Source organism: Manis pentadactyla, chromosome 8 (genome assembly GCF_030020395.1).
Source record: "Manis pentadactyla isolate mManPen7 chromosome 8, mManPen7.hap1, whole genome shotgun sequence".
In the NCBI taxonomy this organism is placed as follows: Eukaryota; Metazoa; Chordata; class Mammalia; order Pholidota; family Manidae; genus Manis; species Manis pentadactyla.
In genome coordinates, this window is record NC_080026.1 from 123,470,421 (window position 1) to 123,495,568 (window position 25,148).

The window sequence follows — 25,148 nt, forward strand, 5'->3', positions numbered from 1 at the left end:
AATGATTCCTCGAGGACCCGCATGTTTTCAGCGTCTTTTGGGGGACACTAGCAGAAGAGCTTTTCCTTAGCAAATTTCTTCTTGAAGCCAGAGCGGAAAATAAAAATCGCATACAGCCCTATTTCCGGAGGACCGAGACTGCGACGAACAATCAGGAAGCGACCGGGCCGGGAGCTGTCCCAGTTCTCAGCTTGCTCTCTAGGGCGCGTCCCGGGGTTCCTTAACACTGTGTTCCTCTGCCCGCCGTGGTCCGTATCTCGACCTAGGCTCCAGCCCGGACCAATCACTCTGGGGCCGCCATGTCGTCCGACTTCGAAGGCTACGAGCAGGACTTCGCGGTGCTCACTGCAGAGATCACCAACAAGATTGCGAGGGTCCCCCGACTCCCGCCTGGTGAGAACCTTGTCCGGGCGGGGCGGGGTTGCCCGGAGAGGCTGCGGCTGGGGGGCGGTGGAACGCCGCCTGAACGAGTGTCTCCGAGGCTGGAGGCTGGAGTGAGGTGGTGCCGGGGCCCTCCCGCAGGGACAGACCCTCAGATTTAGGGTAAAGGGAGAGTCCCACCTGTGGGCGCAGTGAAAAGAACCTTCGGAATCAGCCATCTGAGCTCGAATCCGGACTCCACTGCCTTGTTACTTGCATCAACTTGGGAATGTTTCTCTGATTCTTAGTGGGGTTTTTTTGTTTTTTTGTAAAATATGGAGATGTGAGTATTCAGAGAGAGTGAATGAACGTATGTAGATCATGGATCTGCAGTGTACACCAACGTTGCTTTCTTAGTAATAATGTTATTATATGAAGCAAAATAGGGATAAGAGTCTTGGTGCCTGAATTCAGATCCTAGCTCTGCCACTCAGAAGTTGTCAAGCAAGTTTATTAACCTCTCTCAACTTTACTTTTTGGTAAAATGGGAAAATTGTACATCTCTCATAGAGTTTTTATGAATATTAAATGATCTAACATATGTAAAGCATTTTCTTGATGTTAGCTGCTATTATCATTAGTATTTTTCATATTCCTAACCCCAGTTCTTGTTTCTTATCCTTTTTGAGAGTCTATAACCCAATGTAATGTAAAAGTGTCATTTTTAAAATTTCACAACCCTATCTAGAAATGTTTTGTTTTTGTGTTTTAGCACTTCTTAACTTTCTGTGCTATACTGTCAACTATGGGAGTTGGGAGGTGAGAGCTGTGTTTGATTTCCTTGGCATTTACTTAGAATGGGCTCAGAAAAAGGTTCAAGTAAACACACAGATGAATACAGATGTAACGTGATTTTTGTTTGTAAGACATTTTAGAATTTACGCTTCTCTAAACACAAGTTAATTCAAGTAGTTAGTTGCAGCTAAGATTGTTACATTTTGGCTCAATTTTGTTAGAGAAATTGAACCATCAGTGAACTTGGCCCTACCTTGGTTCTGGAGTGTAGTGTGTAGAAAATGAGTTGCTCATTGATATGTGAACTGGTGAACAACTTCACTTTCCCACCTTGTTAGTCAATTCTTGATGCCAGCAATAGTTTCTCCTGGACCTAAGTTCTCATTCCTTTTTTCCTGTCCATACTTCCTCCACAACTTAGGTGTTTATAAATAATTTTCTTTCTTTATTTCTTTGTTTTTCTCCCCCCACCCCCAAACCTGTTTTCTGTTAATAGGGATATTTGCTTGAAGCCAGGATCTCTGAACTTACACCCCACTCATCTCCTGAAGTCCCAGTTAGTTCTGGAGGAGGTGGATGATGTCTTAAAAGGTTTATGAGTCCAAGTGAGGGAACAAGAGGAGAGAACCAAGGTAGCATATTCCACCAAGCTCTGCTGCCTCAGATTTTTGTGGAGAAAGTGGCTAATGGCCTCATCACTTCATGATACATCACCTCGTCTCTTCTCTTCAGTTCCGCTTTTCTCCACAGCCCAAGATCATCTTGATTTTTGTTGTTGATTATGGTTGGAGACTACTTCCTTTGACTTGAGACCCAGAATATCTGAACTTGTGGTTGGATTTTGCTCATTTTCAATTGTAACTGTTTTAACTGAGAAACATTTTTTGTCTGGGCTAATAGCTTTTGTATTGGGAAGCTGTATGGTAAAATAACAAAGTCAGCCCTGGTTGCAAAGTTGTAAAAACTGTTTCCAAGAAAACAGATTTTGTTACAATTGATTTTTTTTTTCCTGCATTTATATTATATTTGAATGTGACCCTTCTTACAACATAAAAGGAAACCTTTGAGATAAGTGCCTTAAAAATAAAGCCTTGGCTCTCCTTAGGTACAGTATAATGTAAGGCCCAAACACAACAGCTACATTAGAATTGAAATGGTATGGCTGGTGCTAGAAAAATGCTTACTGAATTGAATAATTGAAAAATAGTAATTCTTTAAAATGCAGCGGTTTCCCTCTTAATAATTACTTGTGCTTGCTTCCTTTACAGTTTGTTTCTAATTGATAAGTAGAAAAGATGAAAAATATGCCTGTGTAGTTATAAACTTAAGATGTATGTCTGTGGACTTACAAATTAATATGTACAACCATGACAAAACAACATGATTAATAGTAATTATAATCTCTCTCTCTCTTTCTGGACATCACTAGTGGTTGACCTGGAGGAGATGAACTATGATTTACTTGAGTTAGAGGTTCAATTTTGAGCAAACTTTTCAGCCAAAGCAGTTCATCCCCCAACTTTCTAACTTATTTAAATTGAAGTAGAGTGGATAAGGTTAATTGCAATTAACTTTACTCTCTGCTGTGCATGTATAACATATGAAAGTGTTACTTCCAAAGAGAATACAAAAGACTGCATATTTTAAAACTTTATTTTAAAAAATAAGTTTGATTACTCTGTGATGTATTTTAAACAATAAAAAGACTTTGCTCTTAGACTAAAGTTGTTTGAATCTTAACTAATTTTAGTAACTGGACTAGTAAAATAGATCAGTCCCACATAGTACTTAGATAATACTCTTAGGAAATACTCTTAAAGCACTGCATTTGAAATTTGAATTTAATGATTAGTGTTTTGTGGTAAAGTCAGAAAAATGGATGAGTGAAAATTAGAACTAATACTAATTGTGAAGTTCCTTTTCCTCTGGTGATGAATCCTAAGTGGGGAGATACTTTACAGTTACAGAGATTCTGTTACATCAGACAGGCTCCCTGAAGGACCATAAACAAAATGTTCTTTTACAGTTAGTTTCTTACCTCACCACTCAAAGAGTGATAAATGGTCTATTGCGAATCCTATCATTTTATGGCTGTAGTCAGAAATACTGAGAACGTTAAGGCAAATTGGGTAAGATTCGCAACATGGCATCAGATGTGTTTAAAGTCTCAGCCCCAGCTACTTACTAGATGTGCAATCCTGGGCAGACTGTTTGGCCTCTGTAAGCCTGCTTCCTCCATCTGTAAAACTGAGGAGAGGGATTAATAGTTTCAACCTTACAATGTAAAAAATCAAGTGAAATAAAGCATGTAACACACTAGCACATTTTCTTCCCCCGAGAAAGTGCATGACAAATTAGCCATTAGTGATATTATTGCTGCTGCTAAAAACAACAGGTAAGGTTAGTTAGCAACCAAGTCCTCAGACTTTATTATATTAATAAAATTCTTAAAGACTTTGGACCTTGGATGCTGCTGCTTCTGTGTGCCTAGAGTATTTAGGTGAATTTCTCTTGATGGATACCAGTATTTGAAGGGAGGTGAGTGCTCCTTCCTTCTTCCCTCCCTCCCTTCCTGCCTGCCTTCCTGCCTTCTTGCCTTCCTTCCCTCCCTCCCTGCTTTCCTTTTGTCCTTCTTTCTTTCCTTCCTTCCTCATGCTTCCCTCCCAAACCTTCACCTTTTAATTCTTCTCATAAAAATATGAGGAACATTACAGAGAGCTAAATACAGTTAGGACAAAGATGTGTCAACAGTTCCTTCCACCTTCAAGGAGATGGAAATGAGTCTGAAGAGGAAACTGGAAACCAATTTCTAATTACCATTGGGGCCAGAGATCTAGGTAATTTCTAATTGCCATGCACAGCAGAGAGATCTAGGAATTCAGAGGCCATAAGATTGTGTCGCAGAAGATCACTGGGCAGGATAGGGATTAGCAGACTAGAAGAGGAAAAGAATACACTGTAAGAGAATACAGTAGTGGGTGCCGTGGATGTCTGTTTTTTGGACTGCCCAGAATCTTCCATGCTCTCTACACAAAGCAGCACCTCAACTTTCCATTGAGGAACTACCTAAACCCAGTCCTGGTGGAACTGACAGGCTGCCATGCCCTATCCAGGTCAAGAGGTGAACACATTAGCCAAGTGAGGACATTCAGAGAATTTTTGCTGGGAATTTGAATTTTGAGCAGAGTGAGCCAAGAAGGGAGTATGGTATTGATGCTCAAGACTCTCCCTCTGCAGAGACTGCCAGTGAATTCCTGCTCCCTTGCTACCCTGGGCCATCTGGGTACTGTCCTCACTGAGTTTGGGACTCTTTTTTTTTTTTTTTCCTGTTGACTCTATGAGCCACCCCATATTATTCTAATAAATTCCCTTTTTTGCCTTGGGTTAGCCAGAATCAGTTCTGCTATATTTAACCAAAGAACCCTAAATGGTAGTTTGAACAAAGGCTTAGAGCAGGAAAAAAGTGAGATGCATTTAGGTAGTAATGAATAGTCCACTTGATTGGCATGTGCAGTCTGGAGAGCTAGTGTGCACTTTACTGGAAATAAATTTATTGGAAAAGTTGCTTGAATCTGGAATGTGGAGGACCTTGACTACTAGGCTCAAGTGATCCAGTCAAAGCCACATTATAGAAAGATTAAATGAGGGAGAGAGGCAGGCCTGGAGACAGAGAACGCAGAGTGGTTGGTAGTAGTGCTTTCGTAAATACTTGCGTTTACATTATTTAATCAATTTACCACCATTTTTCAAAAACTGATTATATTTGAGGCTCAGTGCTTGATTTTAGGACTATGAAGATAATTAAGACACAGTTCTTGTCTTTCCAGAGACCCCAAGCTAGAAGAGAAGTCAGACCTGTGAGTGTGAGATAGGATTATGTAAGAGTTGTGTTTTCTGTAAGAGAGCAGTTAACTCTTTTGTTGGGTTAGGAAAGCTTCAAAGAAGTAGTGATTTCTGAAGAACTTTGAGTAGCAGTTTGCCAGGTGGTTATAGTGGAGATGGGCATAAGCCTTGGGATTAAAGATCTGGGGTCCTGAAAATGTTTCGGGATTTGAGATAAAGATTTGGGATCATAACTTATAATATGACAGTTAAAAAGTGCGAGCAGATGAAATTGCCTGGGGACATATAAGCAATAGTTAGAAGAAAAGCAAGGCCTGAACTTTAAGGACCACTGACAGTTGGAGGATGAGCTGGAGAGGATGCCAGCAGAGGACACTAAGACAGGAGTGAGCGGTAAGGAGAATCACCAATCAGGGTGTTGTGGAAGCCAGGAGAAGAGAAAGTGACAGGGTGGGAGGCACAGAGTGTCAGATGCCACAAGACTGAGTAAAAGTAGGACCAAAAAAGTCCATTAGTTTGGACAAAGGAAAGGTCATTAGTTTTAGTGAAAGTTACTTCAGTGGAATGGTGGGAGTGGGGGCAAGATTCTAAGCAGGAAACGAAGAGCTGAGGAAGAGAAGAGTGACTGGATAGAGAAGAGAAATAGTAGTGAAGAGGAATACAGATTAAGGGAGCTTCTTTCATTTGTTAATGAGAAAACTGGTGCAGATTAGTCCTGGATGTGCATTGCATGGACTTTCCTTGCAACTGAGTGCCTTAAAGGAAACAAGATGTTCCTTCTGATAGGAAAATACATAGTCTCACTCTTGGTCCAAGAATAGCTTGTTTTATGTCATATTCTGCTCTATCACAAAAATATGATGTGGTTCTACTATAATTTGTGGAGGTGTTAGATGGTTTGACATGTGCCAGAACAAATAAATTTGGGGTCATGTACTACATTTTTAATCTGGTCAGATGTAGGTTTAACTGTTTCAAAGAGAGAAAATCAAGCTGGATTTTAAATACCAAACGTGCATTTTTCTTAGAAATATTTAGAGTACACACAAAACACCTTATGTGACAGCAACACCCCCTGCACCGCACCCCGCCCCACCCCGCCACACACACCATCGCTCAGTTTTGGAGGATCAATGGGAAGGGGTTGGGATTAGCAGAACCTAATTATAATTCTAGTGAAATAATAACTTCTAAAGATTTCCCACTTGGTGTTGACTATCCTTCCAAAGGGCTACTCAGCTAGTAGGTATTGTGCCCATTTCAAGCTTCACGACTTTTCTATCTGCTGTTTCAGTCAGTCAGTTGGTAATCATTCAGTTCCATGCCAGAGAAACCCAACTTTAAATTAAGAAAAAGAAATTTGTTGGTTCAAGAAACCAAACCATGATAAATTCAAGCAAAACCTGTTTCAGAGTTATCTGGAACCAGAAACTAATTAACTAAGTTAATCTGTCTAACCTAATCTTTTATCTATCTATTTATCTATCTGTCTATCTATCTATCATCTATCATCTATCATAGCTTTGTTTCTTTCTAAATGTAGGCTTTATTCTTAACTACTGCAAGCTGGCTTGCTCCTTGTAGCTAGAAGAATAGATGCCAACAGCTTCTAGACTCATGTTCTCCTAACTACCAAGAGAGAGGAGAAAACTTATCATTGCTCCAGGACTTTGATTGCTCTGTTTGGATCATATGCCCACTCCCACCCCCCAGACTAATGTGGCCAGAAGGATTGAAGTGCTAAGACTGGTCCAGTGAGGATGAGAAGCCCATCCTTTGCCAAGTCACTGTGACTAGAGAGGCAGGGTCATATGAGATGGCTTCTCCCAATTGACCTGCCTGGGGAAGAGGAGAGCCTCAAAAGAATGGGAGTTAATTGCATGAGAAGAGAAGGATGCTGGATAGACAAAACTGTACATGTTCAATATACTTGGTCAGCACAAAACTTATGTGCCGCCGTCTATGAATAAATATGCTGACTAATTTGGAATGGGTGTAGGGAGTTGTTTTCTGAAAATATCTACTTAGGACAGGTCTCTCCCAGAAAAGAGAATTACAGTTGGGTTGTAACTTGATGACGGTACTTTGAATAAAGCACATAAAGAGAATCAGCACTTCACCATTTAATAGTAATGTCACTTGCATCGGCTTATTTGTACCAAAAATAATCCAGCAGATATTTAAAATTTTCATTTTAGAGGGTACAAATTGAGTCTCAGAAAAAGCTCCCACCCAGGATCCCAAACAGCAAGCGGGTAGTAACTTTGGGTTTAGAATCAGTAATCCTGACTTCAACTATTTCTTCCATTATACCCAGTTTGTAAAGAAAGTACAGTTTCTTTTAAATAGAAGAATTGTAAGATCTTGCCCATTTGGGGGAATCATTTTTATTTGTGACTTTTAAATTATGTTCATGAATCAGTTCGTAAATCATGACTTTGCAGATTTCTCATGCCACCACTAAATCTGCTATTTGGCCCATTCTCTTCTACAGAACAAAATAATTTTTGGTCTCTCTCAAAAATGTTATGGTACCTCTTAATAATTATTACTGCATGGGATCATATATTTACAGATAGCCTAGAATCAGTGGCCTAAAATTGTTCCTAACTCACCAAATAATGATACAGTCATTTGCCTGATAGGGTAGTTCTCTACTCTCACCGGAAAGGACAAAGGCATATAAAAACAATAGTTTTAAATATTAAATTTATTTGTATCGTTAGCAACTCCTTGATATTGTTTTTTGTTTCAGATGAGAAGAAGCAGATGGTTGCAAATGTGGAGAAACAGCTCGAAGAAGCGAAAGAGCTGGTATGTATAGACTTGGTAATATATTTTAACACATAACAAGAATCATTTAAGCGATGCCTTCCTCTAGCCTGTTTTATACATTGTGGAAATGTGAAACATTACCAATTAGCATTTATAGTTTGGAATTCATCAATTTTTAAATAGAAAAGAATTTAATAGCTTCTTGATATTTTGTTCTTCTTAATAAAGGTGATTCATGGTCCATCTGTAACTTTTATTTCTTCATAATTCTTTTCATAATAGCTATAAATAGCTAAAGCTTGTTCAGAACATACTGGGTAGAGACACTGAGTTAAGCACAGCACTTGCTTTATAATATTTAATTTTTGCAACAACCATGTGAGGTTTGTCAGAAACTGTTAAGGATCTGAGATTTCCCCCTATTTGATCACTAAGAGTGAGCTTGCCACAGTTTCATGGATGCTGAGAGAAGACAGGAGATTCCTAGGTCAAAGACAAAAGACTTATATTACTCATAGTAAAAGCAGCTGCCAGAATTTCAGCATGCTTGCATTAATTCCTTGGGCCCCAGTCCCCACAGGGGTGATGCAGGTTTGCCTAGAAGAATGCCTGCAAATAGAATAACTTACAGGACAGGAACATGGAGCCTGGGAAATGTACTGCTTTATAGCAACCTTTAAGCAAGCCCACTCACTCATTGTCCCAGATGAATAAATTATTTCCTTTTCTAAGATTGCTCCCTGCAAACACAGCCCTTAGAGATAGCCCAGGAAAAGAGTGGTCAGGGCTGGCACACTTGGCATGCCCAGCAAAACATGTAAGAGCGTGAGAGACCCATGGAGAAGTGATTCTCAACACTGTTATTACCCCCATTTTGTAGATGGGGGAACTGAGGCTTAGGAAGATTAAATCTCTTTTCTGAGATCCCACACCCAGTGAGTGGTGGAGTAAGGGTTTGCATTTAGATATGCTAAACCCAGGGCTCTAGCTCATCCACTACTTTTCGATATGAATAAATTTGTAAATCAAGAAGCGAAAATTATCATGTCCCAGTTTTTGTTTTTAAAGCCAAGTATTGCAAGTATGATTCAAGTTGTTACTGCACTTGGGTCCTAAATGAATGTGTTGCTTTTCTTTTGATATTCCTACTTCCTGATATACTTAGAACAGTTTCCCGTAGTGTGTTTGTTAACTGCTGTTACCTGTTCAAATAAGTTTGGGAAAGTAGCTTAATTAGAACTGGGGGGTTGGGTCTGTTTTGGTTGGTGTTTTTCTACAGAACTTTCTTGGACCCTTAAGTAAGCTAAGTGGTGTTTGACTCTCTGAGAAGAGACTCTAAGAGGGCAAGGAGAGAATGGAGCATTCCCAGACTTACTTGACTGAGTAACCCTTGTTAAACAGGACTATACGCGAGGGCTGTTGCTTTGTTGGGAGGGTCTGAAGAAATGCGTGGCTTTTCTTCCCCATTGCACAGCTGGCATTTCCGATGTCTTCTTCGAGGGCTTGAGCATCGAGATGCAGAACTGCTGCTTTGTCTTCTCTGTCACTGGTTCTTTTCTAGCTGCCAGAACGTCTGACCCTCTCCATACCCCGGAAGATCTCCCTTCATCTCTGCTGGCTGCCGTCACTGTCTCCACATGGCAGCTTTGCTTACAACTCCTCAGCTTCTAATGTTTGCCTCTCTTTTGGAAGTTTTTTCCTGTTTTGCTTTTCCAAATGCTTTTCTTCTTTCTTTTCTTTTTATAATTAACTATTTCTCTCTTGCTTCCCAGCCTTCACGTAACAATGCTGACTTTTGCATCTCAGAGCTGCCAATCAGGACGTTTCTTCCTTCTGGCTGGCAGGCTCACTATAAATAGTGCAGCTGGTTGATACTTGGGATCTTGAGTTGACTTCTTTTTTTTTAAATAATTATTTTTTATTGAAGGGTAGTTGACGCACAGTATTACATTACATTAGTTTCAAGTGTACAACACAGTGGTAGAACATTTATATACATACTTCTAGGTTCCAGCTATCACCCTACCAAGCTGTTACAATATCTTGACTATATTCCTTATGCTATACATTACATCCCGGTTACTTATTTATTTTACCATTGGAAGTCTGTCCTTTTTTTTTTTTTTTTTTTTTTCTTTTTGTGAGGGCATCTCTCATATTTATTGATCAAATGGTTGTTAACGACAATAAAATTCTGTATAGGGGAGTCAATGCTCAATGCACAATCATTAATCCACCCCAAGCCTAATTTTCATCAGTCTCCAATCTTCTGAGGCATAACAAACAAGTTCTTACATGTAGAACAAATTCTTACATAATGAATAAGTTACATAGTGAACAGTACAAGGGCAGTCATCACAGAAACTTTCGGTTTTGCTCATGCATTATGAACTCTAAACAGTCAGTTCAAATATGAATACTCATTTGGTTTTTATACTTGATTTATATGTGGATACCACATTTCTCTCTTTATTATTATTATTTTTAATAAAATGCTGAAGTGGTAAGTAGATACAAGATAAAGGTAGAAAACATAGTTTAGTGTTGTAAGAGAGCAAATGTAGATGATCAGGTGTGTGCCTGTAGACTATGTGTTAATCCAAGCTAGACCAGGACAATAAAACATCCATGGATGCAGAAGATTTCTCTCAGAACAGGGGGGGTGAGGTTCGAAGCCTCACCTCTGTTGATCCCCAATTTCTCACCTGATGGCCCCCCTGCGACTGTGCCTGTCTTAGGTTGTTCCTCCCTTGAGGAATCTTACCCGTCTCTGGCTAACCAGTCATCTTCCGGGGCCATACAGGGAAATGTGAAGTTGGTAAGTGAGAGGGAAGCCTTATTGTTTGAAAAGGTTAGCTTTTTACTTCTTTGCATATTTATGCCCTGTGGCTTCTATGCCCAGCATTTGTCTTGAGGTATCTTTACCACTTGGAAGAATTATGATACTCGGTAAATTTGATATGAGGCACGAATTCTATTTAAGGGTTGTAATTAGGAAGGAAGAAGAAAAGCTATAGAAGTAGCAGGCGGAAGAAAACATGGGAAGATTGATTATTTCTTTGACATATCTTCTTGTAGAGTAACTACAGCATGTATAGGTTTTAAACTACTAATTAAATTGCGCACACACATTAACATAATAGGAGTATAGTTACATAACCAAAGCATACCTGTAATAACCAGCCATCTCCAGTGAAACCAAGAAAACCAGTTAGGCACCTTAGGCATTTGTGAAAACTTATCTATGATACGGTGGATATTGTCCAACTGAACTTGAACAGTCTGAGAGAAATCAGACAAATTAAAACAACCCATTTCTGGGGAATGTTCACATCCCTTATGTTCTTTTAACAGTAAATAGTCTGTAGTTGTAAGATTTTGAAGTGCTACAATTTGCACTTCTCCTTATTCTTGGTTGAGTTCCAACAGTATAGATCCAGTCCAATTTGTTGTTTTACTGTATGCACAGGCCAGCTTAGATATCTCCTTCCTCATTCCCATGGCAAGTCCAGGAACTGGTGGGATGAGTGCATCTACAGCTGTAGCAGTGCGTGGATCTTTGTTGCGGTTTTTTGATGATCATCTTCTGGCATGAGTCTTCCAGAGAGTGCAGATGTTGGAAGTTCTTTTTCATATCGTATCTTAGTTCATTTTCGGGGTAGCCCAATTAGGCTTTGATCCTCTGTATAAACACAAACAGACCCTTTGCCTACACTTTTATATGCCCTTTATACCCTTGTGTAGAACTCGTTGGAGGTTACCACACAGGAACTGCCCTTTTTCTTTTTTTTTTTTTTTTGCTTTGTTTTTGGTATCACTAATCTACACTTACATGAAGAATATTATGTTTACTAGGCTCTCCCCTATACCAGGTCTCCCCTATAAACCCCTTTACAGTCACTGTCCATCAGCATAGCAAAATGTTGTAGAATCACTACTTGCCTTCTCTGTGTTGTACAGCCCTCCCTTTTCTCCTACCCCCCCATGCATGTTAATCTTAATACCCCCCTACTTCTCCCCCCCTTATCCCTCCCTACCCCCCCATCCTCCCCAGTCCCTTTCCCTTTGGTACCTGTTAGTCCATTCTTGAGTTCTGTGGTTCTGCTGCTGTTTTGTTCCTTCAGTTTTTCTTTTGTTCTTATATTCCACAGATAAGTGAAATCATTTGGTATTTCTCTTTCTCCGCTTGGCTTGTTTCACTGAGCATAATACCCTCCAGCTCCATCCATGTTGCTGCAAATGATTGGATTTGCCCTTTTCTTATGGCTGAGTAGTATTCCACTGTGTATATGTACCACATCTTCTTTATCCATTCATCTATTGATGGACATTTAGGTTGCTTCCAATTCTTGGCTATTGTAAATAGTGGTGCAATAAACATAGGGGTGCATCTGTCTTTCTCAAACTTGATTGCTGCGTTCTTAGGGTAAATTCCTAGGAGTGCAATTCCTGGGTCAAATGGTAGGTCTGTTTTGAGCATTTTGATGTACCTCCATACTGCTTTCCACAATGGTTGAACTAACTTACATTCCCACCAGCAGTGTAGGAGGGTTCCCCTTTCTCCACAGCCTCGCCAACATTTGTTGTTGTTTGTCTTTTGGATGGCAGCCATCCTTACTGGTGTGAGGTGATACCTCATTGTAGTTTTAATTTGCATTTCTCTGATAATTAGCGATGTGGAGCATCTTTTCATGTGTCTGTTGGCCATCTGTATTTCTTTTTTGGAGAACTGTCTGTTCAGTTCCTCTGCCCATTTTTTAATTGGGTTATTTGTTTTTTGTTTGTTGAGGCGTGTGAGTTCCTTATATATTCTGGACGTCAAGCCTTTATCGGATGTGTCATTTTCAAATATATTCTCCCATACTGTAGGGATCCTTCTTGTTCTATTGATGGTGTCTTTTGCTGTACAGAAGCTTTTCAGCTTAATATAGTCCCACTTACTCATTTTTGCTGTTGTTTTCCTTGCCCGGGGAGATATGTTCAAGAAGAGGTCACTCATGTTTATGTCCAAGAGGTTTTTTCCTGTGTTTCCTTCCAAGAGTTTAATGGTTTCATGGCTTACATTCAGGTCTTTGATCCATTTTGAGTTTACTTTTGTATATGGGGTTAGACAATGGTCCAGTTTCATTCTCCTACATGTAGCTGTCCAGTTTTGCCAGCACCACCCGTTGAAGAGACTGTCATTTCGCCATTGTATGTCCATGGCTCCTTTATCAAATATTAATTGACCATATATGTCTGGGTTAATGTCTGGATTCTCTAGTCTGTTCCATTGGTCTGTGGCTCTGCTCTTGTGCCAGTACCAAATTGTCTTGATTACTATGGCTTTATAGTAGAGCTTGAAGTTGGGGAGTGAGATCCCCCCTACTTTATTCTTCTTTCTCAGGATTGCTTTGGCTATTCGGGGTCTTTGGTGTTTCCATATGAATTTTTGAATTATTTGTTCCAGTTCATTGAAGAATGTTGCTGGTAGTTTCATAGGGATTGCATCAAATCTGTATATTGCTTTGGGCAGGATGGCCATTTTAACGATATTAATTCTTCCTAGCCACGAGCATGGGATGAGTTTCCATCTGTTAGTGTCCCCTTTAATTTCTCTTAAGAGTGACTTGTAGTTTTCAGAGTATAAGTCTTTCACTTCTTTGGTTAGGTTTATTCCTAGGTATTTTATTTTTTTTGATGCAATTGTGAATGGAGTTGTTTTCCTGATTTCTCTTTCTGTTGGTTCGTTGTTAGTATATAGGAAAGCCACAGATTTCTGTGTGTTGATTTTGTATCCTGCAACTTTGCTGTATTCCGATATCAGTTCTAGTAGTTTTGGGGTGGAGTCTTTAGGGTTTTTTATGTACAGTATCATGTCATCTGCAAATAGTGACAGTTTAACTTCTTCTTTACCAATCTGGATTCCTTGTATTTCTTTATTTTGTCTGATTGCCGTGGCTAGGACCTCCAGTACTATGTTAAATAACAGTGGAGAGAGTGGGCATCCCTGTCTAGTTCCCGATCTCAGCGGAAATGCTTTCAGCTTCTCGCTGTTCAATATAATGTTGGCTGTGGGTTTATCATAGATGGCCTTTATTATGTTGAGGTACTTGCCCTCTATTCCCATTTTGCTGAGAGTTTTTAACATGAATGGATGTTGAACTTTGTCAAATGCTTTTTCAGCATCTATGGAGATGATCATGTGGTTTTTGTCTTTCTTTTTGTTGATGTGGTGGATGATGTTGATGGACTTTCGAATGTTGTACCATCCTTGCATCCCTGGGATGAATCCCACTTGGTCATGGTGTATGATCCTTTTGATGTATTTTTGAATTCGGTTTGCTAATATTTTGTTGAGTATTTTTGCATCTACGTTCATCAGGGATATTGGCCTGTAGTTTTCTTTTTTGGTGGGGTCTTTGCCTGGTTTTGGTATTAGGGTGATGTTAGCTTCATAGAATGAGTTTGGGAGTATCCCCTCCTCCTCTATTTTTTGGAAAACTTTAAGGAGAATGGGTATTATGTCTTCCCTGTATGTCTGATAAAATTCCGAGGTAAATCCATCTGGCCCGGGGGTTTTGTTCTTTGGTAGTTTTTTGATTACCGCTTCAATTTCATTGCTGGTAATTGGTGTGTTTAGATTTTCTGTTTCTTCCTGGGTCAATCTTGTAAGGTTATATTTTTCTAGGAAGTTGTCCATTTCTCCTAGGTTTCCCAGCTTGTTAGCATATAGGTTTTCATAGTATTCTCCAATAATTCTTTGCATTTCCGTGGGGTCCGTCGTGATTTTTCCTTTCTCATTTCTGATACTGTTGATTTGTGTTGACTCTCTTTTCTTCTTAATCAGTCTGGCTAGAGGCTTATCTATTTTGTTTATTTTCTCGAAGAACCAGCTCTTGGTTTCATTTATTTTTGCTATTGTTTTATTCTTCTCAATTTTATTTATTTCTTCTCTGATCTTTATTATGTCCCTCCTTCTGCTGACCTTAGGCCTCATCTGTTCTTCTTTTTCCAATTTCGATAATTGTGACATTAGACCGTTCATTTGGGATTGCTCTTCCTTTTTTAAATATGCTTGGATTGCTATATACTTTCCTCTTAAGACTGCTTTTGCTGTGTCCCACAGAAGTTGGGGCTTAGTGTTGTTGTTGTCATTTGTTTCCATATATTGCTGGATCTCCATTTTGATTTGGTCATTGATCCATTGATTATTTAGGAGCGTGTTGTTAAGCCTCCATGTGTTTGTGTGCCTCTTTGCTTTCTTTGTACAGTTTATTTCTAGTTTTATGCCTTTGTGGTCTGAAAAGTTGGTTGGTAGGATTTCAATCTTTTGGAATTTTCTGAGGCTCTTTTTGTGGCCTAGTATGTGGTCTATTCTGGAGAATGTTCCATGTGCACTTGAGAAGAATGTATATCCTGCTGCTTTTGGATGTTGAGTTCTATAGATGTCTATTAGGTCCATCTGCTCTACTGTGTTGTTCAGTGCTTCCATGTCCTTACTTATTTTCTGCCCAGTGGATCTATCCTTTGGGGTGAGTGGTGTGTTGAAGTCTCCTAGAATGAATGCATTGCAGTCTATATCCTCCTTTAGTTCTGTTAGTATTTGTTTCACATATGCTGGTGCTCCTGTGTTGGGTGCATATATATTTAGAATGGTTATATCCTCTTGTTTGACTGAGCCCTTTATCATTATGTAGTGTCCTTCTTTATCTCTTGTTACTTTCTTTGTTTTGAAGTCTATTTTGTCTGATATTAGTACTGCAACCCCTGCTTTCTTCTCACTGTTGTTTGCTTGAAATATGTTTTTCCATCCCTTGACTTTTAGTCTGTACATGTCTTTGGGTTTGAGGTGAGTTTCTTGTAAGCAGCATATAGATGGGTCTTGCTTTTTTATCCATTCTGTTACTCTGTGTCTTTTGATTGGTGCATTCAACCCATTAACATTTAGGGTGACTATTGATAGATATGTACTTATTGCCATTGCAGGCTTTAAATTCGTGGTTACCAAAGGTTCAAGGTTAGCCTCTTTAGTATCTTACTGCCTAACTTAGCTCGCTTATTGAGCTGTTATATACACTGTCTGGAGATTCTTTTCTTCTCTCCCTTCTTGCTCCTCCTCCTCGATTCTTCATATGTTGGGTGTTTTGTGCTGTGCTCTTTCTAGGAGTGCTCCCATCTAGAGCAGTCCCTGTAAGATGTTCTGTAGAGGTGGTTTGTGGAAAGCAAATTCCCTCAGCTTTTGTTTGTCTGGGAATTGTTTAATCCCACCGTCATATTTGAATGATAGTCGTGCTGGATACAGTATCCTTGGTTCAAGGCCCTTCTGTTTCATTGTATTAAATATATCATGCCATTCTCTTCTGGCCTGTAGGGTTTCTGTTGAGAAATCTGACGTTAGCCTGATGGGTTTCCCTTTATAGGTGACCTTTTTCTCTCTAGCTGCCTTTAACACTCTTTCCTTGTCCTTGATCTTTGCCATTTTAATTATTATGTGTCTTGGTGTTGTCCTCCTTGGATCCTTTCTGTTGGGGGTTCTGTGTATTTCCGTGGTCTGTTCGATTACTTCCTCCCCCAGTGTGGGGAAGTTTTCAGCAATTATTTCTTCTAAGATACTTTCCATCTCTTTTCCTCTCTCTTCTTCTTCTGGGACCCCTATAATACAGATATTGTTCCTTTTGGATTGGTCACACAGTTCTCTTAATATTGTTTCATTCCTGGAGATCCTTTTGTCTCTCTCTCTGTCAGCTTCTATGCGTTCCTGTTCTCTGATTTCAATTCCATCAATGGCCTCTTGCATTCTATCCATTCTGCTTATAAACCCTTCCAGAGTTTGTTTCATTTCTGCGATCTCCTTTCTGGCATCTGTGATCTCCTTCCGGACTTCATCCCATTTCTCTTGCGTATTTCTCTGCATCTCTGTCAGCATGTTTATGATTCTTATTTTGAATTCTTTTTCAGGAAGGCTGGTTAGGTCTGTCTCCTTCTCTGGTGTTGTCTCTGTGATCTTTGTCTGCCTGTAGCTTTGCCTTTTCATGGTGATAGGAATAGTCTGCAGAACTGGGACGAGTGACGGCTGGAAGGACTTCCTTTCTTGTTGGTTTGTGGCCCTCCTCTCCTGGGAGAACAGCGGCCTCTAGTGGCTTGTGCTGCGCAGCTGCGCGCAGACAGGGTTTCTGCTTCCTGCCCGGCTGCTATGGAGTTTATTTCCGCTGTTGCTGTGGGCGTGGCCTGGCTCGGGCAGCTACTCCAAAATGGTGGAGTCGCGTTGGAGGGGGAGCGGCCGGGAGGCTATTTATCTCCGTAAGGGTCCTCCCTGCTCCCTGCAGCCCAGGGGTTAGGGTGCCCAGAGATCCCGGATTCCCTACCTTTGGATTAAGTGACCCGCCCTGCCCCTTTAAGACTTCCAAAAAGCACCCGCCAAAACAAAACAACGACCACAAAAAAAAAAAAAAAAGAGAAAAAAATTTTTTAATTAAAAAAAAAAAAAAAAAGGGTGGTCGTTCGTTTTTCTTTATTCTCCGGTGCCAGCCTCAGGCCTCTGCTCACCGGTCTTTCTGCCCTGTTTCCCTAGTATTGGGGTCCCTATCCCTTTAAGACTTCCAAAAAGCGCTTGCCAAAACAAAACAGCAAAAAAGCAAAAAAAAAAATGGTCGCGCGCTTTTCTTATGTCCTCTGTCGCCCGACCTCCAGTGCCTGCTCACTGTTCTTGCTGCCCTGTTTTCCTGGTATCGAGCGCCCTGCACTCTGGCCCGGATGGCTGGGGCTGGGTGTTCGGCAGCCCTGGGCTCCGTCTCCCTCCCGCTCTGCCTGCTCTTCTCCCGCCGGGAGCTGGGGGGAGGGGCGCTCGGCTCCCGCGGGGCCGGGGCTTGTATCTTACCCCCTTCGCGAGGCGCTGGGTTCTCTCAGGTGCGGATGTGGTCTGGATATTGTCCTGTGTCCTCTGGTCTTTATTCTAGGAAGGGTTGTCTTTGTTATATTTTCATAGATATATGTTGTTTTGGGAGGAGATTTCCGCTGCTCTACTCACGCCGCCATCTTCCGCCCCTCTTGAGTTGACTTCTTATATTGTCGTTGAGTTCTCAGCAGCAGTTTTTCCACCAAAATCTGTGTTTTAGTTTATTTGTTTACCTCCTTTTGGAGACATGGATTTACTCAATGATATTAGAAAGCTAGTTTCCTGATAACCAATGCTTTACTGTACCAAGAAGTATAAAATACATTTATGCCATTATGGAGCTTATAGGCACCTTTAGCTTTTACCAATGTAGAGTTTTGTCTGAGACATGTGTTTCAATTTTTCAAAGATGATTAAATAGCTGCTGAGTTAATTCTGATGACATCCTTGTTAACATTGTTCATTATATTACATATATGTCCTTTACATACATGTCCTTTTGACGAGAACCCTGGGAGAAAAACTTCTTTTTGATTTTACTTATTAAGATTAATTGTGTTTCTGCTAAACCATTGATTTATACCAATCTCTTGGACACTGCATGTCTTGTAATTATCGTATCTTCCACTTTACATTGGCCACATGAGTGTAGTGATAACATAAAACAAATGCATATTAGCCTTATTTCTGGTTTCATTTTGAGTGCTTGTGTGTTTCCTTTTTCTCTTTCTTACCTTCTTTTAATTTAGCTTTAAGTCTCCTTGTAAAGTGCCTTAAACAAAAATGTTAAAAATTTCAGATTTTCACTGAGATGTACTTTTGCAGTTATTTATCTGGATGATCCCACTTACTTTGTTAGAACTAAGTACTTAATGGTGATTTCAGAGAAGTACTTTAAATAATTGCCTTTCCAAGTAACTATTTAATTTATTGCTGCTTCACATTTATGTTGAGAAATGTCGATAATTTAAATGGTCACTGCTTCAATCAAGGCTAATTAAAATGATCTTTTTTTTAATTATAAAAATTAAGTCCTGTGAATTAAACATAGTTTTGTGTTTTATCTGAGTTCTGTTATCCGTATTCAGTCTCACACTGAAAAGTAAGAGTTTTATTAGTGCTAAGTTATAGTGTTCATGGAAATAACTTATTAGAATGCTTTAAAAGGTAAACTACATAGCAACATTTATGGATGTGAATTTATTAAACATGGCCTGAGCCAACTTATAGTTTTTGTTTTTTTATTGCCCAAAATAAATAAGCTACCTCTGATTCCTTGTCTCAATGCTTGCTGTATTTCTTTTTCATAGGTAATTATCACTACTGTTGTTAACATTAATCTATTGATTACCAAGTAAGAGACACTGTTCTAAGCACATTATAGGAATTACCCCATTGAATCTTTACAGCTGCCCTACAGAAGACATACTGTTTTTAGAAATGAGAGAAGTAAGGCCCAGAAAAGGTAAAAACCTGTCCAAGGTTGCATGACTAGTAGTAGTGGAGCCTACAATGTGAACACAGGGTTTGACTGTGTTCTTAACCACCGCAGAATTTCTGTATTGCCTTCCATTAAATGCTCGCTCGTCATTATATCCAAAGCATTACAAAGTTAGAGGTTGTTAAAAAGTGCCCAGCTGTGATTTCATTGAGCTTTGTATAATTTAGCATATTACTGTATCCATTTAATTCCATATAGCATGGTCATAAGGTATAAGGAGTTAAACTGAAGGTCAAGATCACATGTTGGCTGTGATTTTCCTAATCAGAAGAGACTTTCCAGAAGAATTTTTACCAGGTGACTAAAGCTGGGCTGACATGTCATAGATTAGTGGTAGAAATAGTGGTTTGGTTGATCTTCCCATAGTTCTGGTGGTTTGGGGTCAGAAGACCAGAACAGGTTGGACTAAATGACAGGTTATTCCAAGAACATTGAAATCTTTATTACTGAGAGTGTTTGTATTAATGCACATGTTTTAAAAGAAATTCTTGATAAACTAAGCTCTTTGACACCCTCTGTCACTTGGCAAGCACTTATAACTATTTGTGGACCTAAACAGAAATGAGCACTAAAGGCATCCCAATGTTAATTTGGCCATGGGCAGTTAGCTCCCTGTCCTAGTGCATTAAGTGTGAAATGAAGAATTGGAATTAAATCCTTTCAGCTCTAAATGTCTGTTCAAATAAAGTATAAGCATATGGTTTAAATCATGGTTTTTGTTTGCCCTTCTAGCTTGAACAGATGGACTTGGAAGTCCGAGAGATACCACCCCAAAGCCGAGGAATGTACAGCAGCAGAATGAGAAGCTACAAGCAAGAAATGGGAAAACTTGAAACAGATTTTGTGAGTCAAATTCCATCTTTGGTCATATTTACTGATCTTCAAATGAATTTTCTCCTGTGGTTTTTTAATTCTCTCCTCCATGTGCCTCAGTCAGCATTGTGATTAGCCTTCAGGAACTTGTACAAAAGTCAAGCAATAGCTCTCATTGTTTATGACTTGGGAGCCTAATAATGCTTATAGATTAGCTAGTGGTGGAATTGAAGGTATGCTGGATTCTTGATTCACAAATAAACTCAAATCAGTGGTTCTTTGGGTTTGGATGGTATTTATTAGAATTTGAAACCTAATCTTGAGCCTTTGAGAGTTTATACCCTTTAAGATGCAGTGTTCATGAATGGACTTTAGGGGCTCTTGAATGTCCTATAATTATATTGGTATTTTTGCATGTATGTTTCCATGTACATTTTTTCCTGGGCTAAGCTCCCTAGACATCATTAGAGTTTTAAAAGGACACATTATACTCCTCTCCACAGAAAGACAAAAGAACTCAACCAATAATTTATAAAAGTGATCCTTTCTCAGTGACTGTGAACGGGGATGTGGGGGGGACTTGGTGAAGGGGGGAGCCTAGTAAACATAATGTCCTTCATGTAATTGTAGATTAATGATACCAAAATAAAATTAAAAAAAAGAACTGATCCTTTCTATCAATTGCCCCATGGGAGTATTTAGCTTCTTCTTCCTATAAATCTGAATTTCAGCTCTACCCACTTTATAACAAATTTAAGAATGTAAACTTGAAGGTATAATGTTAAAGTTGTCAATAATAAGAATGTAATAGGAGTAGAAAGATGCAGCTGAGCAGTTCTACTTCTGGGTATATATCTAAAAGAATTGAAAACAGGAGGATCTCAAAGAGATATTTCTTTAACCATATTGATAGCAACTTTACTCAGAATACCAAAAGACAGAAGCAACCCGTGTCTGCTGACAGATGAATGGATGAACAAAATGCAGTGTATGCATACATGGGAATATTATTCAGCCTTAAAAGTGAAAGAAATTCTGGCAAATTTTATGACATGCCTGAACCCTGAGACTATAATGCTAAGTGAAATAAGCCAGTCACAAAAGACAAATACTATATGAGTCCATTTACATGAGGTATCTAGAACAGTTATAGAGGCAGAAGTATAGTGATGGTTACCAGAACTGGTTTTGTTCTAAGCACAGAACTTGTTAACATTGTTCATTGTATTACATACATGTCCTTTACATATATATATGGGCAGTTACTGTTAAATTGTTAAAAGGATACAGAGTTTCAGTTTTTGCAAGATAAAAAGTAGAGATTGTTTGCTCAACAGTGTGGATATATTTAACACTATTGAACTGTGCACTTAAAAGTGGTCAAGATGATAAATTTTATGTTAGGTGTATTTTACCACAATTAAAATTTAGAAGAAAAGAAGATGAGGAAAAATCTTAGCTGTGAGATTCAGCAGTCATGGGTTGGCATGTAAATGAACTGTATTTCTGACCCTGGGGCCCAAATTCATAAAGTCAACAATTTATAGGGATCTCTCTGCCTCTGTTCCTGCCTTAGGTATTTTACTTTTAGAGGGTACACCTTCTAGACTACAATACACCTTTCCACCACAAGGCCAATGGTACTGGACCTGGTAGAAATTCCACCTAGTCAGGAAATAAGGTGATTTTCAGTTATGCAGGTTTATTTTATATTTTAATGGATATTTTCTTGAGATTTTCAAGATGGGCTACATCAGTGACTCTGATGTAATTGCCTTTAAATTGTGTTCATATTAACTAAAAAAAATTGGAATCCCCGATAGGCCTAAATTCAGAAAAGAATGTAACTACTTGGCTTCTGTGCTCTGTACTAGATACAACTTCTAACAGCTCTGTGAGAGGTAGGTTCTCTCAGCAAGAATATGAGATATGGTGAGGAAATTGATTTATGAATTTGACAGCTCAAATTTATACTTAGACAATTCTCATATAAGTTAATGTTTCAGTATAAATGATGAAGTAAAATAAAACGCAAGGATTATTTCAGTTGGCTTACCTCATCTTTATGAAGCTCTTTTTCCAAGGGTCACTCAATACTTTTTTCTTTGACCCCACTGTCTACTTTGTTTGTTTCTTGGTCCCCCCTCCTCTGCCTCTCCCTTAGATACCTGGATTCTTCTGGTTTCTTCTCCACTGACTCCACTGTCTTACTGCGTGTGTGGTCGTCCAATCTGTGGCTTTAATGGCTGCATCTATTCTAACCTGCATTTCTAACCTGACCTCTCTGTAGCTCTATATTCATATTTCTTACTGGACACTTCTACCCCAGAATTACTTTAACACCAACACTTAGATTTGACAAGTGGTGGTCACTTCAGAGTTATCTTTTCCCCTCTCTATCACCTTGCACACCCAGCTGGTCACTGAGAATGAACAATCCTGTCACTTAAATATCTCCTGCTTTTTTCTCCACTGCTGCAAACCTTCATGTTTTTCAGTTTGGATGTTTATAGTCACTTTTCCTCCTCCTGTTCTTCCCCCACTCTAGACCACCCTTCATACCACTCCAGAATTGTCTTTCTAATGCACTGATCTTCATATGTCACACTGTTCCACAAAGTGCTACAGTGTCTGCATCACCTACTAAATAAAATCCAGGTCAACTTGTAGACTTTCTATTGCTCCTTTACATGTCTAGCGATTTTATTGTAGTATGCTTGATACTGTGGATAATACATTGTTAAAAGCCCAGATTTTGTTAATTTCCCTGAAAGCAGTACATCACAGCATTTTTTTTTGTTTCACCCATCTAAGGAACCCTTTTAGACATTTTTTTCCCTAATTGCCCCTTTCTCACTCTCTTCCCCAAGAATTTTTAATACCACAGATGTACTGTATATCTATACATCTGTCCGTGAACTGTGGCCCTTTGTAGGGCCACAGGTCTTTGTAATACCTAAGACTCTTCATCCTTCTAAGAACCAATTTTTGCCTCCATGGACATGGTATCACTTCTTTTGACAATGTGTATTTTAAAGAATGTTGAGCTTTATTTAAGCAAGCGGATAATTTACTAAGAAATCAGATGGATCCTTTCAAGGCTTGTTGTTAAGCTTTGCTAGGATACGTTTAGAGTAGCCCTACTTTTGAGGTGTGGCCTTTCTTGAATTCCATTTGAATGACTGCAGGATTCAGTAGATGCTCTGCCCTTTGGTCAGAATTCTGCCTCCCTGCTTTGGGTGACCTCCAGAATCTCCATTCCATCCATTGCTCCTCAATACCTGTTCTCTGCAGGATCTCATGGGATTTTGCCCTCTGCACAAGCAAGTTCATTTTCAGCAAAGATTTAAAGAGACCCTGTTACAGATTTCTGAAGCCCCTTTTCTATGGCTCTCTTCTCTCTGTTACCCTGCTACATTTTCTATCCATTTCAGCAGTCCCCACCTCCAGTGTGGGCTTGCTAAGTTCAGCGACATGCTGTGCTCCATCTGGGCTCCACCCCCACGCACTGGAACCTGGAAAGTACCTACAGGAGAGCTCCTTGGCAATTACAGGGCTCATTTCAAGTGTTTGTCTTTTCCAAAGGATCACAGTCCTATGCTGCCTGTTGTTCTGTTTTTAAAAGCAATTGTTTCATGTATTTTGTCCATTTTTATAGTTATTTAAAAGGGAGGGTTAATTTTTATACCAATTACTCTGTCATGACTGGCATGAAAGTTCAATGTAATTTTAATGTTTATTAATCCTTAGTAAAGTAATGATAAACATCGAGAATGAAAAAATAATAGTCTACTGGTAACAATGACCTATCATAGATTTGAATTTATAACTGAATAAATACCTACTTAAAAGATTTTTAAAATTCTGGTTGTAATTTTTATGAATTTGTGTTCATAGTTGTGGGAAGTTAAGGGAAGACAACAGTCATCTTTATGTTCCCTTTTATACTGTTGCTATTCCTGATGATTCTGTTCATTTGCCTTATTTCATTCTTCTTGACTTTGGCCTCTTACTGTTCGTTTTCACCTTATAATTTCAGAGTAAGTTAGGAATATTGGGTCCAGGGGAAGTTAAATCCAATTAACTTATTTTTTAGGTGAGGAAATTGAGAATTAGGGAGACTAAATGACTTACCTTAAAGTTGATCTGTTGTTTAGATCCAGAGCCAGAATCAAATAACCTAAACACAGCTTCCAGTGTTCTCCCCATGAGCCTCTGCAGGCCCCCACCCCCAACTTCACATCTCCAGGAAAATCAGTTTAATAGCCCCTTTATGTATGTGAAAACAACTTTTAAAAAATTTAAAATTCATGTATTTAAGCTGTTCTTGTCATTTTTTTCTTCAATATTGGTGTGAGTTTAGCTCCAGGGCATGGTTATGTCAGGATATTCCAGGAAAATGAACCAGCTTAAAGGGGGAAAATGTAGTTGGAAATTTTTCAAGTTTAAGATTATTTTATTTGCAGCTTAAGAAAATAAAACCAATCAAACATAAAAACCCTAGACTTGTACAAACAAACAAAAAACCCAAATGTTGTATAATAGGTTTGACTGAGGCTCAGTAAGTATTAAATTAAAGGAACAAGTAAGCGGTGTGCTAGGTTAAGATTCCAAAAGTTAGGACACGGTATGTTGAAGGACCTGTGGTGCTAGCGCCATCTTGTGGTTGATTATATAGTTGCATATTTCTTTTTTCTTGTAACAAGGCTGAACTTCCTTTAAGATGCGCACGCACATACAGGATTTGGGGTGGATAATTAGATTGTAGTGAATGATAAAAATAGAGCTTTTTAGCCTCAGCTCAAGTTCAGTTCTATCCCAGGTCAGTAGTGCCTGAATCCTGTCCTTTTCCTGTTTGGCAGGCTATGTGATGTGATTGTTAGACCAGCTCCTAGTGCAGAGCTGTCTACATCAGAGAATGGCACTTCTATTGACAGTCTCAGCAGTGAGGCTGAATGGTCCTAGAAACCCAACTACCTGCAGACTACCGGAGTTGGTCCCTTAGGTCAGGGTTCAAAGGATGTTGTGGAACAGCTTGAAGCTTTTACTGCTACTACCTGCACTCTCTCTTTTAACAGGTGAATGTACAACTTGAGTATCTGAGTTTATGAGTGAAGCCAGCAGCTGATCCTTTTTTTTTCTAAGTCTTAGATAGATTAAAGATGTGCAAATGGGAAAGATGAA

The 25,148-nt window shown here is 39.3% G+C and overlaps 1 protein-coding gene across 8 annotated transcripts in view; it reads left to right on the forward strand.

Moving 5' to 3' along the window:
- Nucleotides 1-15: 15 nt before the first annotated feature.
- The window catches only part of VTI1A (vesicle transport through interaction with t-SNAREs 1A), a 356,990-nt gene continuing 331,857 nt past the window's right edge, over nt 16-25,148 (forward strand). For 6 of the 8 annotated variants that reach the window (XM_036898499.2, XM_036898497.2, XM_036898496.2 and 3 more), the window contains exons 1-3: nt 16-393; nt 7,754-7,812; nt 19,884-19,994. In XM_036898499.2, coding sequence (XP_036754394.2) covers nt 300-393; nt 7,754-7,812; nt 19,884-19,994 — 264 coding nt within the window. In that variant the 5' untranslated portion in view covers nt 16-299. The remainder of the gene's footprint in view (nt 394-7,753; nt 7,813-19,883; nt 19,995-25,148) is intronic. The other 2 variants (XM_036898500.2, XM_036898498.2) reach the window with 2 other exon arrangements.